Genomic DNA, 15,873 nt, shown 5'->3' with positions numbered 1-15,873 from the left:
CAAGACTAATTCAAATTGGGTCTTATTCGATATTGTATTATCTTTTTATACAATCATACCTATGTCTCTAATTTTGGGAGTTAATTTGGCTTTGATAGATAAGACAAACTATCTCCCCAATTAGACTTATGGATGCACAATAGTCTTAACATGAGTCATTTGTTTAATTTGACCCCGTGAACTACAAACCATTTAGATTACCTATTAATACAAGTTATTTCCTCTCATTCTAATCCAACCATGTACTGGAACTTAATATTAGCTAAACATTATGTAATAGTGAGTCAATATTTACTTATTCATTTTGTTTTACGTGCAAAAATTATTGAGGACGTCCACACATAAAATATTAAATTAATCATGTAGGAATCTTTATTTATTCAACCAATTCAAACATTACAAGTAACTAATGACAAAATCAATACACTAAAAGCACAAAACCTGTTGCATGATTCCTTGCTCGGGGAGAATATGGGAAAGTCTTTCGTTTGAAGAAATCCTTGTATGGCTTAAAACATAGTCCTCGGGCAAAGTTTAGAAAGTTCAGTCAGCTAGTTCTGCAGTTTGGGTTGAAGAAAAGCAGTAGTGATCATTCAATGTTTCTACAGACATAACAAGGTTGGCATCATTCTTTTCATCGTATTTTTTGTTGATATCATTATTACAAGAAACGACAGTGCGTGAATTTTTCTCTTTAAGTTCTTCCTTCATAGTAAGTTTTACACGAAAAACTTGAGGCTATTGAAATATTTCATAGGAGTTGAGATAACAAGGAGTAAGAAAGGGATATTCTTATCTGAAAAAATGTGTGCTTGACTTGTTAATAGAAACAAGTAAAATAGGAGCCAAACCATGCAGCACTCTTATGATTCCTAATTTGCATATGGCAAAGGATAATGGTAGACTATTTAAGACCCTAAGAAGTATAAGAGATTGGTTAGAAAGTTGAACTATCTCATAATGACTCGTCCTAATATTGCATATGCAGTTGGTGTTGGTAGTCAATTTATGCCATCTCCAACCATTCATCATTGCATAGCTTTGGAGAAGATTTTGCACTGCATAAAAGGAGCTCCTAGACAAGGTATACTATACAATAATTATGGACACACTAGTATCGAGTATTTTAGAGATGCAAACTGGTCTAAACCTGACAAAATATTCACTACAGGATATTGTATATTTGTGGGAGGAAACTAATTGTCGTGGAAGATTAAGCAGCAAAATGTCGCATCCAAATCTAGTGTAGAATTAGAATATAGAGTTAATGGCTTTGTTTGTTTATGAAATTATGTTGATACATCATCTCATGATTGAAATAGGCTTGAAGCCTTCATTTTCGATAAATCATGATCTCATAAATTAGTTGCCCTTTATATTGCCTCAAATCTAGTATTTCATAAACAAAGAAATGGCATCAAGGTTTGTCATTTTTCCGTCAAAAAATTCAACAAATATCTATTGGTTACCTAAAAGTTGAAAACAAGCTTTTATCGAGACTCGAGTTCAATATTTATGTAAGAAATTGAGCATGATTAATATCTATGCTCCAACTTTAAGGGTAAAGTTAACAGTCTGTAAATATATTGACAGATTCATACGTGTTTAAATATTATACTCATTCCTCGGTAAACGTTGTAGTACTTTATATAAATACCCACCTCAAAGAGAATAGCAATCACAACTTTCCATTCTTACCGTTCTAACAATCAGCAAATTTGTAGTTTTTCTTGGGTATGTTCAGTTAACCAGCCTCAAAATATTACAACAATGAATGGAGAAAGAAACTTAAGACTAAATAAAAGCCAGCCTCTAAACAATATAACGTTATCCATACAAATATAAAACTTCCTTCAGATGAAATTCACCCAACACTTTTGTTAAATATATTATGAATAATCAAAATCACTGAGCATGATACAGGAAGGCGAGAATAAGAGGGAAAAAATAAAAACAAAGGACTAAGAGAATATCAGAGCATTAGCTCCATGGGTCATCCCAGCCTTTGGGTCCTTCTCTTTTAACAAAATCAATAATGGCCTGCACAGCTTCTTGGACTCGGTTAGAGAGGGAGTGATTCCCGTACTCTATTTCAACTTTTTCTGCACCGCCCATAACTCTGCACAATCTGTAGGAGTTAACCAATCAGCACAATGGGGATAAGGAAACACATGTACTCTCTTAGGACCACATAGCATAGACATGCAAGCCATAAGGACATTATGGGTACGAACAAGATATGCTGAATTGAATGTGCAATTGTTTCCCGGAGAAACCAACTAGACCATATGATCAGGTAATGCACACTGTTGGATACAATAAAGAGCTGATCTAATACAATGCTTAAGGAAATGCACAATGTTGCCTGGAAAACTTCAATGGGAAGAGAGTTTCTGGTCTCACCTTTCAACCAAGGCTTTCTTATCAACATACTCTGGCACATATTCATCATCCATGGAAAAGATAACCTAGAAGAAAACAACCACATGCAAGTGTTTTTATGAAATTATACCACTGAGAATCATACTCATTAAGCAAAACACTAAGATATATACTACAAACTGACATAAAAAGTTGTCGGCTCCCAAGGCTGCGAATATGAAAGGTGTATGGTACCTGGCAAGGAGTGCTAGACATGTGTCCAAGTCTCATTCTAAGCTGGTGCTCATTAAGGTCTGAACTGAACATGTCATCATCCCCCATGTAGGCACAAAGGGAGTTATATCTGCAAGACATTGGAATTCTCAATAAAGAAGAAAAGAAAAAGCAGTAGCATAAGAGCACTAAAAAGGAGGATCATAGAGTGACATCAATCACAAGAATAATGTGACCTCAAGTTTCCTGTAAAAATATCCAAAAGTTTCTTGATATCATTGGATATATTATTATGGCACTACTGTTATATTTGCACATAGAATAAACATCTAGACAGGTATTAACTTCATTGGACAAAGGATGACGCTTTTAAAAAATGAGGAATGATAAAGGCATACAGTCATTTCAAGATGAAAGACAATGATAGTGTACCTACCTATAGGCAGTTATAGGGGATGGATCTGCTTCCTTAGGCATTAAGTCTGAACCCAGACCTTCCTTTATCATGCTTGTAGCCAAGTCAATCATAGCAGCTGTTTCAGGAAGAGTTGCCCTGTATTCTCGATCACTAACTGGAGCCTAAACATTCAAATTAGGCAATATGACTAAAGCAGCAAGTGGAACCAATGCATACGCAATTGCAACAACAACAACAAAAAAATCCTAACAGTAATAAGATGTTCCTCCACTTCAAGTAGAGCAGGATTTCTGCTTAAATGATCATGGTAACAGACTAGCAAAACTCCCTTTCTCACTCCTGTATAGTCAAGTACATGAAAAGTGGATAAAGCATACATAAAGAAAACAAGTTGATCCAAGGAATAGACCTGCAAAATGGCAGCACGGACTGCTCGGGAACAAGCTGCATTTGTGCGCATGTAATGCACAATATCCTACTTTCATGCACAAACAAGTAAACAATCACCCTTATTACCTCAGAAAAATGCATAGATGAGCAGCCATACAAACTTTGGATACAGAACAAATTTAACACAAAATCAGCAACTACCTGACAGCCAGTGCTATGACCAAGAAGGACCACACCCTCAGAATTTTCTTTGTTGATTAAGTAACTAATAAGCTGATCGATCTCCATGGCATCCTTCAAGAAAAATGGTGAAAGAACATCTTAAAAAAAGGAGCAGAATAACATGAAGTTTGAGAAACATAGAAGGACACTCAAGGGTACATACACTTGTTTCAAGTTCAATGGCTAAAAAGATGTAAAATCAAGAAAATATCAATAGCTTAAAAACCATAAAATTTTTGGACAGAAGGTTAAGTTACTGAAAATATTCGCAGGTAGCAAATAGCCAACTTCTGAAACACAAAAAAATATTTATCTCCAAAACCAACCAAAAGGAAGGGTAGAAGCAAGAGAGTAAGCAGCAAACTTAGTTAGCTCACTATTCTTCCCACATTTTTTAAAGTAATTCTTAGATGGTCCAATCAAATAGGTGAAATAGCTTGATAAATTCTGTATTTTAGATAACTTCAATAAGAAGGCATGATGTTCAAATCTGAAAATCAAAATTTCCTCAAAACAGGATATTTTTCCGCACTGACCTTGCGAAATTTACTAAGAAATACTACGGAAGCTTGAATGAACAAAGCTAAGCACTTCACTGATTTGAAGGGAAAAGCATTCTAAGCTAAGCCCTTATCTCCATGGAAGACAAGAAGTTTACCAGAAGTTAGATCCCACACTCTCTTTTCAGAGTGGCATCATTGCAAATTACATATTTAACATGGCAAGATCAGGAATTTACCCAACTCATGTTATGATGAATGCAACAAAAATGAAAATGAGGAAAAAACCTAGATTCATGCAGAATCATCAATGTCTACGTGGAAAATACATCTTACTTGTTCCAAGCTGGAGGTTCCATATCCAGAGTATGAGGATGACATAAGTAGTTGAACAAGTGACCATTTTTCATTATCCAAAGCAACTGCAAGAGGTTCCAAGTAACTGAAAACCAAAACAAAGGGTTACATTTATGAATCAAAAGATTGAAATACTCACTGGATATTCAACCATGCAATAGAAAAACATTTTTCTTACATGTTCAATCTCTCTTATATACTTTAGACAAGCAAGAAAGGTTTGTGCCTTCTCAAAAGTCATTCTTCGGATATCTCACATCTCAAATTGCCAAGATAAAATATTTAGTTACGACTTTGTTTTAAGGATTTTAACATTTATAGAGATTATGGACAAAAGAACTTTACAAAAAGAAAAATGTCATTCCTTGGATATCTCACTTCTCAAATTGCCAAGACAAAATATTTAGTTACAATTTTAAGGCTTTTAACATTATGGAGATTAGTCTACAGTGGCACCGAAACCTTAAAAATGTTCATCTTTAAAGAAATATAAACCCTTGATAACATGGACTGTGTAACTAAAGAAAGTGCATAGCAGTGATCTCCACCATTATGGTTGATTTCATTCCTATAAACAGATAAGTCATTTCTTTCATGAAGGTAATGGGACAGAAAACATACTCAGTTGCTAGAAATCCATCAGTCAGTCCACCAATGAAAATAACTTGTTGCTTATAGTCACCAGTTTTGAATGCAACCTAAAAAGGTAAAAGATGATATAAGAAATATCTAATTTCAAAATATAATTAGGCCACCAGAAGTATCAGTTCCAAAAAGAGGGCATCATCTTGGCATCTGAGCCATAGACAACAATATTAACCAACAGCGTACAATTTCATCTTACAATCTGAAAACCAAACCACGCATGCAAAACATACCTGCTTGTCAGTACTGTTCCAACATTATCACATTACCAAGAAGCCAAACAAATAAGATGCTTTCAATTCAGCTGCTAAATACAGCTAAATAGTATCATCATCTAGACAATTTGACATTTTACTAAAATCTAATTCTTAAAAAACCATGTTGCATGTACAGTTCCAATAAGTGATAAGTAAAACTATCAAAGGAATGACAACTGTTCTCAGAAGGCATAAAACTAATTCCCCATTATAGACTGCAAATATGAGCAGCAATCTAAAACAGCTGCTCAATAGTCGATTTAACCATTAAAAGATGAATGGAACAAATTGCAGCCACTTTAAGTACCACCAACGTGCTGAAGTGTAGTCCAGGACAGCCAAATTGTCCCTGTATTCACAGGATAAAAATGCCAGACCAAAAGATTTATCTTCAATGTCTTCAATAGTAGTTCATTGAGATTGGCAACATAGTATGCTTCAATAAACGGCCAACTAGTAACCAGAATTGATAAGAATATGCTTTCTCAAAATGAATATAGGGAAATCAAACCTCTAAATCTTTATGAATCTTCTCAATGTTAAGAAACAAGTAGCTCTATCACTAGAGCTAAAATTATCATTTAAAACAACAAAATTATCCTCAAACTTAGGATTGACCATCAACATATAATAAAAAAGATAGTAATATAATCCTACAAATCAACATCCAAAATCACTTACTAATCCAATTAAACAATAAAAAGCATCTTCAAGCTCACCCTAGACACGAATGAATCAATTGAAAGCTACCCAGCACCAAGATCCCACCAATTTCAATAGAAAACCTGACCTTTAAATCAAATTCAAGCCATGCCAAATTTTTTAAAAGAAACAGAAAAAGGAATTAAAATGTTGAATTGGACGAACCTGGATGGACTTAGGCCCATACTTGAAGAGCACACCACGGAACTGGTTCTTACCCTTGATGGGTCCTTCGTTATTGGAGGCAAGGCCGCCACCTGAGGAGGAGCTGCCAGCCATCTTTAGGGAAGAGGACTTGTCTAGGCGGCCCCTAACAATGCCGGAAAACCAAGAAGTGGAAGAAGATACGGAAGAGTCAGACGAAGCAGATGTAGAGAGAGAATTCATTTCTTTTCAGAAAACAATCAAATTAAAATTGCACAACATCAAGATTTTCGTTATAGATTCTGAAGACGAGAAAAAGGAAGATCTCTGTTTTCTGTTTTTCCTTCAGGTAAAATACGAGCAATTTACAAAAAAAAAAAAAAAGAAAAATCTATTTTTTTTAAATTTACCGAAATGGTTCCAATATTTTATTATTTATCGGAATGTGCCCTTTTCCTCGAAATCGCTTCTACGTTAGCGCGATGTCAGGGGACGTTATAAGAAATCGCGGCCACGTCAGCGCGCTTTGCTGACGTGAACACAAATCGCGTCCTCTGGAGCGTGATTTGTGTCCACGTCAGCAAAGCGCGCTGACGTGGCCGCGATCTGACCCGCGCGTGAATAGTACAACGGTCAAATTTTTTACCGTTGCCCCCTCTCCCAACGGTAAAAAAAACTATAAATCCCCCACCCCTTTATTTTTTTTCAAAAACTAATCCTCTCTCAAATTTCCTCTCAATTTGCTCTCAAGTTCTTCTTAAATTTCTCTTAAATCCCTATTTTTAAATAATTTTAAAAAAATATTTTTTTTAAATTTTTTTATATCGTAAAATTTTGTACGATTTCAGCAATGGCCGGAGAATTGACTCGTCTTGATAATCATCACATATCGGTGGAACAAATGAAAATGGTAAGCATTAAATATAATTTTTAAATATTATTTAAGAATTTTTTATTTATGCATTTTTAGATAATTATTAATTTATTATTTGCTATAAAAGTCTATAGATCGGGTATTGGAATGCAATATCTGGAATATGCATGCTCCTCTATCACCATTGGTAGAGAACTACCTGCGGGAAGCAGGTTTTTGGCACGTGGCAACGGTAGGCTGGGGATGCAAGGTGGGCTCGAAACTAATTAGTGCGTTGATCGAGAGGTGGAGACCCGAGACGCACACATTCCATCTTCCATGTGGTGAGTGCACTGTCACTTTGGAAGACGTCAGCCTGCAATTGGGATTGCCGGTAGACGGGTACCCAATCACGGGGTCTGCCCAATCTAGCGATTGACCAGCGGTGTGCTACGAGCTTCTGGGCGCTATTCCGGAGAAAATGGACAGAGGTAAGATCAAGATAGCCTGGTTGCGAGACACATTCCCGGATCCGAATGAAGATTCAACTGAAATAGAAAGAATCCGATATGCTCGGGCATACATTCTTCAGTTAATTGGAATGCCAGACTTGTCACAGAGCCGCGTACATCTAAGATGGCTGCTGAAACTCGTTGATTTTAGAGCAGCCGGTGAATTGAATTGGGGGTCTGCCGTCTTGGCCACATTATATCGGGAGATGTGAGGGGAGACACGACCGAGGAGAGCAAAAATCGGAGGCTGCCTGTCACTACTGTAGTCATGGGCACGGTTTCGCTTTCCATTTCTACGTCCTCGAGTGGACCACCCATATACATTCCCACTCATAACGAGGTAAATTTTATATTAGAGTTTACAATTATTATGTAGATATTTAAAAATAAAAGTATGCTAAAAGTTTATTTAATTAGGTGGAACCATCCGGCAAGTCATGCTCAATTACCTACGGAACTTGAAGATATACGGCTTCTATTAGACCAACAGTCGGAAGCACATGTAAGTATTAAATAAAATTGATATTTCCATCATTTGCTAGTCGATTGGTAATTAGTAATTAGTAATTAGTAATTAGTAATTAGTGTTATGTATATAACTAATATTTCTATAATGTTCATATAGTTTCAATGGACACCACATACGAGGATTCGGCAATTCGGGCAATAATTCCGGATAAGTTCTTACAAAATCCACTATCTTGGCACGTGAAAGTCGTGTTGATCAACTATGCAACCGTGGAGCCGCACCAGTCAGACAGTGCTACGACAGTTTGGATGTAGACAACTGATTCCCGTGGATCTTGAGGTGTTTGACGATCAACACAAAGTTGACATTCGGCAATTGAATACGGATTAGCCGAGATACTGGTCCGAGTACATGGAAATGTGGGAATATCAGTATGAATATATACCTACTCGGGAACCAATCATCGTTCCGGAGTTAGCGTGCGTTCCGGAATACATACCATGTTTTAGGATCCATGGTAAGCCGTATTTACTGACGCCAGAGGAGAGGCAGTGACAAATACGTGTCCGAAGGGAAAGGCGCGGGCCTCTAAATCCAAGACGACAAGACGACGAAGGTAGCCCCTCAACGAGGCCCAGACATTCACTCGGCTCATCATCAGCGGCCATGCAATCACCAGGCCCAACGATAGCACCGACACAGTCACTCGACGCAGCAGCTCAACCGATGATACCCACGCAACCGCCTTTTCAGATGATGTCAGGTGCGTTTCCTAGCCCTTATATGTATCCTAACCCTTATATATATCCTTTTCCGAGTCCTGTGGCAGGTTGGAGCCAAATGCCCGGTTCAGCTCCATTTCCTGTTATGCCGAGTGGACCGGCAATGTATAGGCCAACGGCGCACGAGGGATCGCAAGAGGGGCTGTCGGGGAGCTCTCCTTTTTACCAATCCCCACCAACGTATCAGTTTCAAACACCGTCGCCGTTCGTGATGCAAACACCTCCACATACACTATTCTTTGAAGGTGGATCATCATCCCAAGTCCGACAACCAGATGTCGTACCGGAAGAACCAGAATCTTCGCCGAAAGAACAACAACCGCCGCCTGAAGCTAGACAAAGGAGGAATCAAGCACGTAACCGTCGACGGCCGCCATGTGACACTGAATCCCCCGGGCATAGACATTGATTGCCGTATTTAAATTTATTTGTACAAATATTTTAAATATTTTGATATTATTTTAATTAATAAAATAGAAATTTTTTTGAGTTATTTTGATATTATTTGATGTAATAACATGAGCTTAATTAATTTGTACAAATATTTTGAATATTTTGATATTATTTGATAATTCTACTAACCATTAATACAATTATCAGTTAATATTTTTACATTCACATAATTTTAGATCTGAAAAAATATTTTGAGTGTTACTAACAATTAATACAATTATCAATAAATAATTGAAAAAATATAATTTATTTACAATTACATTCAACTATTCCGATTAGGGCATGATCGGCTTGTATGGCCCAAATTCCTACACCATCAGCACAACTTCTGTTGACTGGCTATTTCTCGGATATCCATATTGTTACGTATTCTAGTCGAGTAAGGTCGACCCTTTCGTTTACGACGCAATTCTCTATCCGGTAACAGCTTAAAAGGAGCAAGAGACACGGGCGGCCACTTACGTTCATTTAGGACCGGTGGGAAAACGTGTCTCCAGACACTGTACATGTTTTCTAATTTGTACACTTTGTCCACATAGCTCATCGGATCCAGACGGAGATTCTAACAAGCTGCAATAACATGAGTGCATAGATAACGAAGTGCATTAAACATCCCACAGTCACAAGTCTTATTTCGTAAGTGTACACGATATTGCCCGCCAACAGCACCTTGGTGCGATCTGTCAAACTCTGTCACGCGAAACCATAAATTGTCTCGATCATGACCCACTGTGTGCATGGTGTTTGCCCTTGCCTTGGCCTTGTTAATTTCTTGAACTACCTTACTGCACCATACATGGCCTCCCTGCATCTGGCCTGCATAACTTGCTGCTCGCTTTGGAAATAGTGCCGCCAAACGAAAATATGTCTCTCGTACAACCGATCTTATCGGTAGATGGCGCGTTCCTTTAAGAACAGAATTTATGCATTCAGCCAGGTTCGACGTCATATGGCCATATCGTAGGCTAGCGTCGTATGCTTGCGCCCACTGTTCGATATGTATGTTACAAAGGTAGTCCACCCCTTCTCGGTTAATTGAACGTAAAATTGCCAACATCTCGTGAAAACGGACTTTATTTATTTCATACCCTGCCAATATAAGATCATAGTGAATAATTTATACCACTTCTACCAATAAAACTAATTCAAATCAACAAACGAAATAACACAGATATAGACTAAATACCCATGTTGGTCACTTGTCATCGTTCGCTCTTAGATGGATATTGCCTGTAATAGTTCGACGCAACGTGTCTTAGGCAATATCTATGGTGTGTGCGCTACCATAAGCTTCCCTGTCGATCAAATGCAACTAGTATACCGGCGCCCCGATCTAAAATAACACAGATATCAGGTTGGGGGCACACATGCCTCCTTAACCTAGAGAGAAAGAAATCCTAGTCATCAGACGACTCCCCCGATGTTATTGCAAATGCAATTGGAAAAATTCTCCCACCGCCATCCTGTGCCACTGCAAGCAATAGCCGATGAGTATACCTACTGAACATAAAGGTACCGTTAATTTGTACCAACGGCTTGCAGTATGGAAATGCGTCTCGGCATTGCTTAAAGGTCCAAAACAGTCGTTAGAACACTTGGCATCCATGTAGCAATCGACCGTTGTAGTACGCATGTTCCGTTTCAAGGTCTGTGATGGCACTTGGGACATATCTCTCTAGCACCTGACACCACTGCCATATTTCATTATATGAGGTGTCCCACCCACTATGCATATCTCCAACGCCTTTTGCTTAGCTATCCAAGCCTTGCGGTAAGAGGGCGTGTACCCCATTTGGCTATGAATATTGGCAATTAACACCGGCACTGAAGTCCTGGGATCTATTTTAATCGTGGGCAGTATCAAGCTATCTAACATAGTTGAATCCATCTTGGGATGATCTTGTGAAAACCTATAAACCGAGTACATTAAATAATGCAACATTGCATAATAAAAGTATTATTCAAAAACCGTCAATACTGTACCTATAGCACATGTATTTGTACCTTTTTACTTTTTAATCTCCCACAACCCTGTCCTTTTCCTTAACAAGGCGTAGATTTTCCATGAACATGTGCTGTCTTGGACCGCACATTTCGCCTCAAACTTATCAGATTTGGATTTAACGACGTGGTAGTTAACGCCGTTTTTTATGCTATGTTGTTTCAAAGCACCAATAAAACTATCCTTATTGGTAAACTGATTACCAACTTCAAATTCCTAGAATCTACCCCCCGAACTTGTACGATCATGCAACCGGTGTGGTAGATCTGGAAACTCTAACGCATCATCTGCAGATAGATCGACATTATGCATGTGGTCTGGAGGTGAGTATGCTTTGAATCGTGGATTTTCTTCTTCATCTGAACTCCTTTCAGCATCTTTAGGTTCTATTGGAATGGGCTCCGGTTCAGAAAATAAGTCAACTTCTGCACCATCCAGCCCGGGTTCTCGAGGTGGATCCACATCGGAGTCATCTTCTAACCCACAATTATCTGCAGCGTACGAGGTCCCCTCACCGGTTGACGTCGTAGGGAGTACATCATCCCTTCTTCTAGGCATTTGATAACGTCCCCAATTGGATGTAGATTGCAACCCACTAGAACTTGATGCCGTTCCCCAATACGTATTTCTAGCATCAAACATCGAGCCACCGACGTACATGTCCCATTCATCGACAAAGTGTCGTGTAGGGGATATCCATTCGACACCGTTACCAAACATGGGCTATTCCGTATTTTATAACCCGCTAACCGAGTGTCGGCCAGGGGTCGTGTATACATCTCGAACACGGGTCACAAGTACATCATTTGGCGATGTAAATTGTACATATAACTCAATATAAGGTGCTCTACTAGCAAGATGAGTCCGCACCATTGCCTCCAAGCTACGAGCACCTTTTATGTCGAATGAGTCATATGTCACCGGATCGACAGAAGAACAAAATCGATACGTGATAAACAGAACTTTCATTGGCGTCGTTCTGAAAATTTTACGCCTAATTCTTTTACGAAGTTCTATCAAATCTATGTTCTGGTTAAAAACCAGTCGCACCGTATTCTCCGACAAAAAAACAACACCATTCTCGGTGTGGCAAACCTCACCATCGTAGTAAATAACAACACTAATACATTCACTCATATTTGAAACTCTAACCTTCTTAGCCTCTCTAAATTGTTTCTGCTGTGACTTATGCATTCTGAGAACATTTTTTTACCTTATTTATAGCCTGAGCCCAAACATGCTACTGTAGCAAAAGCGCGTCCACGTGGGCGCGATTTCACAAATTCTTCTCATAAAGCATCCTGGTAGAAGCGATTTTATACTATTTGCTCAGAAACGTCAACTCGAAATTAGTTCTTCTAGGACGAACTGTAGCAAAAGCGCGTCCACAAGGGCGCGATTTCAGAAATTCTTCTCAAATAGCATCCTGATTGAAGCGTTTTTTTATACTATTTACTCAGAAACGTCAACTCGAAATAATTTTTTTAGGACCTACTGTAGCAAAAGCGTGTTCACGTGGGCGCGATTTAACAAATTCTTCTCATAGAGCATCCTGGTAGAAGCGATTTTATACTATTTGCTCAGAAACGTCAACTCGAAATTATTTCTTCCAAGACTAACTGTAGCAAAAGCGCGTCCAGGAGGGCGCGATTTTACAAATTCTTTGCGTGCACGTAATTTAATTTTAATTAATTAATTAATTTCTCTCTAAAGCCCTAAAAATTCAAAAAACCCTAAAAAACCTAACGTGAGAAACACCGCGAAATCGCGTCCACGTCAGCGCGCTTTGCTGACGTGGACACAAATTACGCTTTCAAGGCTGCGCTTTGTTCCCATGTCAGCAAATCTCACTGACATGGACGCGATTTGCTGACATATCGCCTGACATTGCGCTGACGTGGACGCGATTTAGGAGAAAAGGGCCCATTCCGGTAAATAATAAAATACTGGGTTCGGTAAATTTTAAAAAAATTGGCTTTTTTTGGTATTTTGGCCGTAAAATACATGGGATCTGTTTACAACATCAACTAGAGCAAATTAGTCTTAAACTCGACAATTTAATCCTTATAAATTAAATTTAAAAATTTTAATCGTACGTCACTCTCTAATCAGTAAGTAATTCGACCTGTAAGTTTTTTATACTTTATAAAAAAAATTAAATGTAATTTAACTTTGCTAACATAATATTTATGTGAATTGCTACGTAGATGCCATGTTAATAATTAATTAATTTTTAGAATTTTAAAATTAAAAAAATGTTAAAAATTAAAAATTATGAAAGTTATGTTTTAAATATTTTTAATTTTAAAAATTAATTAATTGTTTACATGATATGCACATGACAATCCATGTGCCTATTAAGTCAGTAAAGTTAACAAACATTAACTTTTTTTTATCTATTTTAAGTTATTTAATAAAAAATACGAGTTCAAAAGTTAAAGAGATGAAAAATTAAATTTAAGACTAAAATAATTTTTTTATAAAGTTGAAAGTCAAAAAAAACAAATTAAAATAGTTTTTTTTATCAAGTTCAAAATCATACAAACACACGTACTATTTCACCACATAAGTTAATATGTGAATCAAATTTTGATTTCGAAAATGAATGAACTCACTTTAGTTGATGGGTATTGCTCGGGTTCTAAATAAAAAATATTAATTCTATTCCAATAATCTTCTAATATTTTTTTAATAGTAGAATGATAAAATTGATTTATTTAATAGTATAAAAATTAATTTAATTTAATTTTTATAATAGAACTTCGCAGGTGCTTTCACCCAAATTAAATGATACCGTGTGGAATTAAATATATTTTAATTGAATTATAAATAAAGTCATTTTGAAGAAAAATAATAATTAAAGTGATAAAAAAATTTTGTATTAAGGTATTCAATTAACATGTTTTTTATCTCATTCCCACAACTTTTATCCTTGCCTATTATAAATATATATAATTAATTTTATCAAATTAAAAAAAAAGAGATAAATATCAAAATTATACATGAACTTTAATGCAATGTGGAATGTCATACATGAATTTTGGTTTTGTATGTGAAACTACAAGAAACTAAGATAATGAAGAAATCAAGAAGAGAACTTTTTCATTAGATTGCTGAAAACATGCAGACCTCTCATGTATTTATACAAGCATGTAAGCTAAAGCTAACTGACTTTGAAGCTAACTTTCTAACTGCTAACTGATTTAGTAACAGCTTTAACCCCTTTATTAATTACTCTAACATTCCCTTAGCATGTTTGATTTTTGACCACTAAGTTCATTGAACGTCAAGACTCGAAGAGCATGTCGAAATGATGAAAACAGCTTAGGAGTAACTGGTTTTATGAGGACATTTGCAATCTGTTGATCAGAGGGAACAAAATTGACCTGTAGGAGTCCAGCAAGAATTTTCTTATGAACAAAATGGTGATCTATTTCCACATGCTTCATCCTAGCATGATGCGTGGGATTTTCAGCTACTGAAACTGCAGAAGAATTGCCACACCAAATGATTGGTAACTTAGATAAATGTACTCCCACTTCATTCAGCAATTGTTGAATCCATAGCAATTCAGACACACAGTTGGCTAGGCTGCGATACTCTGCTTCAGCAGACGACCTGGATACCACTAACTATTTCTTTGAGCACCAGGTAACAAGATTTGATCCTAAGTATACCACATATCCCGATGTAGACCGTCGATCTTCAACGGATGGGGCCCAGTCAGCATCAGAGTAATACACCAGCTCTAATGGACCTGCTGCAAAATACATACCATGATCCATGGTGCCAGCTAGGTACCTTAAAACACGTTTGACACTTTTCCAATGAGTGACCCAGGGGGAACTCATGTACTAGCTAAGCTTGTTTACACAGAACGACAAATCGGGTCGTGTAATACATACATATTGAAGCATACCCACTATACTTCGGTACAAATAAACATCAAGAAAAGGAGGGATGCCATCTGAAGCAACTAACTTAGGAGTGCTCACCATGGGTGTCGGTGTAGAGGCTGCCCCAATCATGTCAGTTTTGTGAAGAAGCTCAGTGACATACTTCTTCTAACTGAGCAACATACCTTGGGACTTACACTGGACATCAATTCCCAAAAAGAAACTGAGAGTTCCCATGTCCTTAAGAGCAAATTTGTTATGAATATGATGTACCACAACATCTATACCTTGAACACTACTACCAGTGAGGACAATTTCATCGACATAAACCATGAGAAGAAGGTAATTCCCTGCAGACACTTGAATGAATAAGGAGGAATCAACTTTGGATGTGTGAAAACCAAGTTGAGTAACAAGGTACTACTTGAGAGCTTGAATGCACGAGGGGCTTGTCGTAAGCCATAGAGTGATTTATTCAATTTGCACACAAGTGGTTGTCTAGAGGCATCCGAGACTTCAAAACCAAGGGGTTGCTCCATGTATAGTTCTTCAGTGAGCTCACCATTAAGAAAGGCGTTATTGATGTCAACTTGATGCAGTGCCTACCCTGCATAACAGCTAGCATAAAAATAGTGCGAATGGTGGAAGCTCGAACTACTGGACTAAAGGTGTCATG

General features: G+C 37.4%; 1 protein-coding gene across 4 annotated transcripts; it reads right to left on the bottom strand.

The window, feature by feature from the left end:
* Window positions 1–1,813: 1,813 nt before the first annotated feature.
* LOC107903752 (UPF0613 protein PB24D3.06c) lies at window positions 1,814–6,599 on the bottom strand. Of its 4 annotated transcripts, XM_016829903.2 has the most exons (10): window positions 6,252–6,582; window positions 5,692–5,733; window positions 5,104–5,180; window positions 4,462–4,567; window positions 3,605–3,697; window positions 3,423–3,488; window positions 3,032–3,174; window positions 2,617–2,725; window positions 2,404–2,468; window positions 1,814–2,128 (listed from the first exon to the last, which is right to left on the bottom strand). In XM_016829903.2, exons 1-10 carry the CDS (start codon window positions 6,471–6,473, stop codon window positions 1,981–1,983), a joined length of 1,071 nt encoding a protein of 356 aa, XP_016685392.2. In that variant the 5' UTR covers window positions 6,474–6,582; the 3' UTR covers window positions 1,814–1,980. The 4 variants fall into 4 exon arrangements, with proteins under 4 accessions (XP_016685392.2, XP_040948539.1, XP_040948540.1 ...); XM_041092605.1 differs by lacking the exon at window positions 5,692–5,733 and having other exon boundaries at window positions 6,252–6,599; XM_041092606.1 differs by lacking the exon at window positions 3,423–3,488.
* Window positions 6,600–15,873: the final 9,274 nt, after the last annotated feature.

Source organism: Gossypium hirsutum, chromosome D05 (genome assembly GCF_007990345.1).
Source record: "Gossypium hirsutum isolate 1008001.06 chromosome D05, Gossypium_hirsutum_v2.1, whole genome shotgun sequence".
NCBI lineage: Eukaryota > Viridiplantae > Streptophyta > Magnoliopsida > Malvales > Malvaceae > Gossypium > Gossypium hirsutum.
The sequence above is the reverse complement of the archived record's forward strand: the minus strand, read 5'-3'. Positions and strand labels throughout refer to the sequence as shown.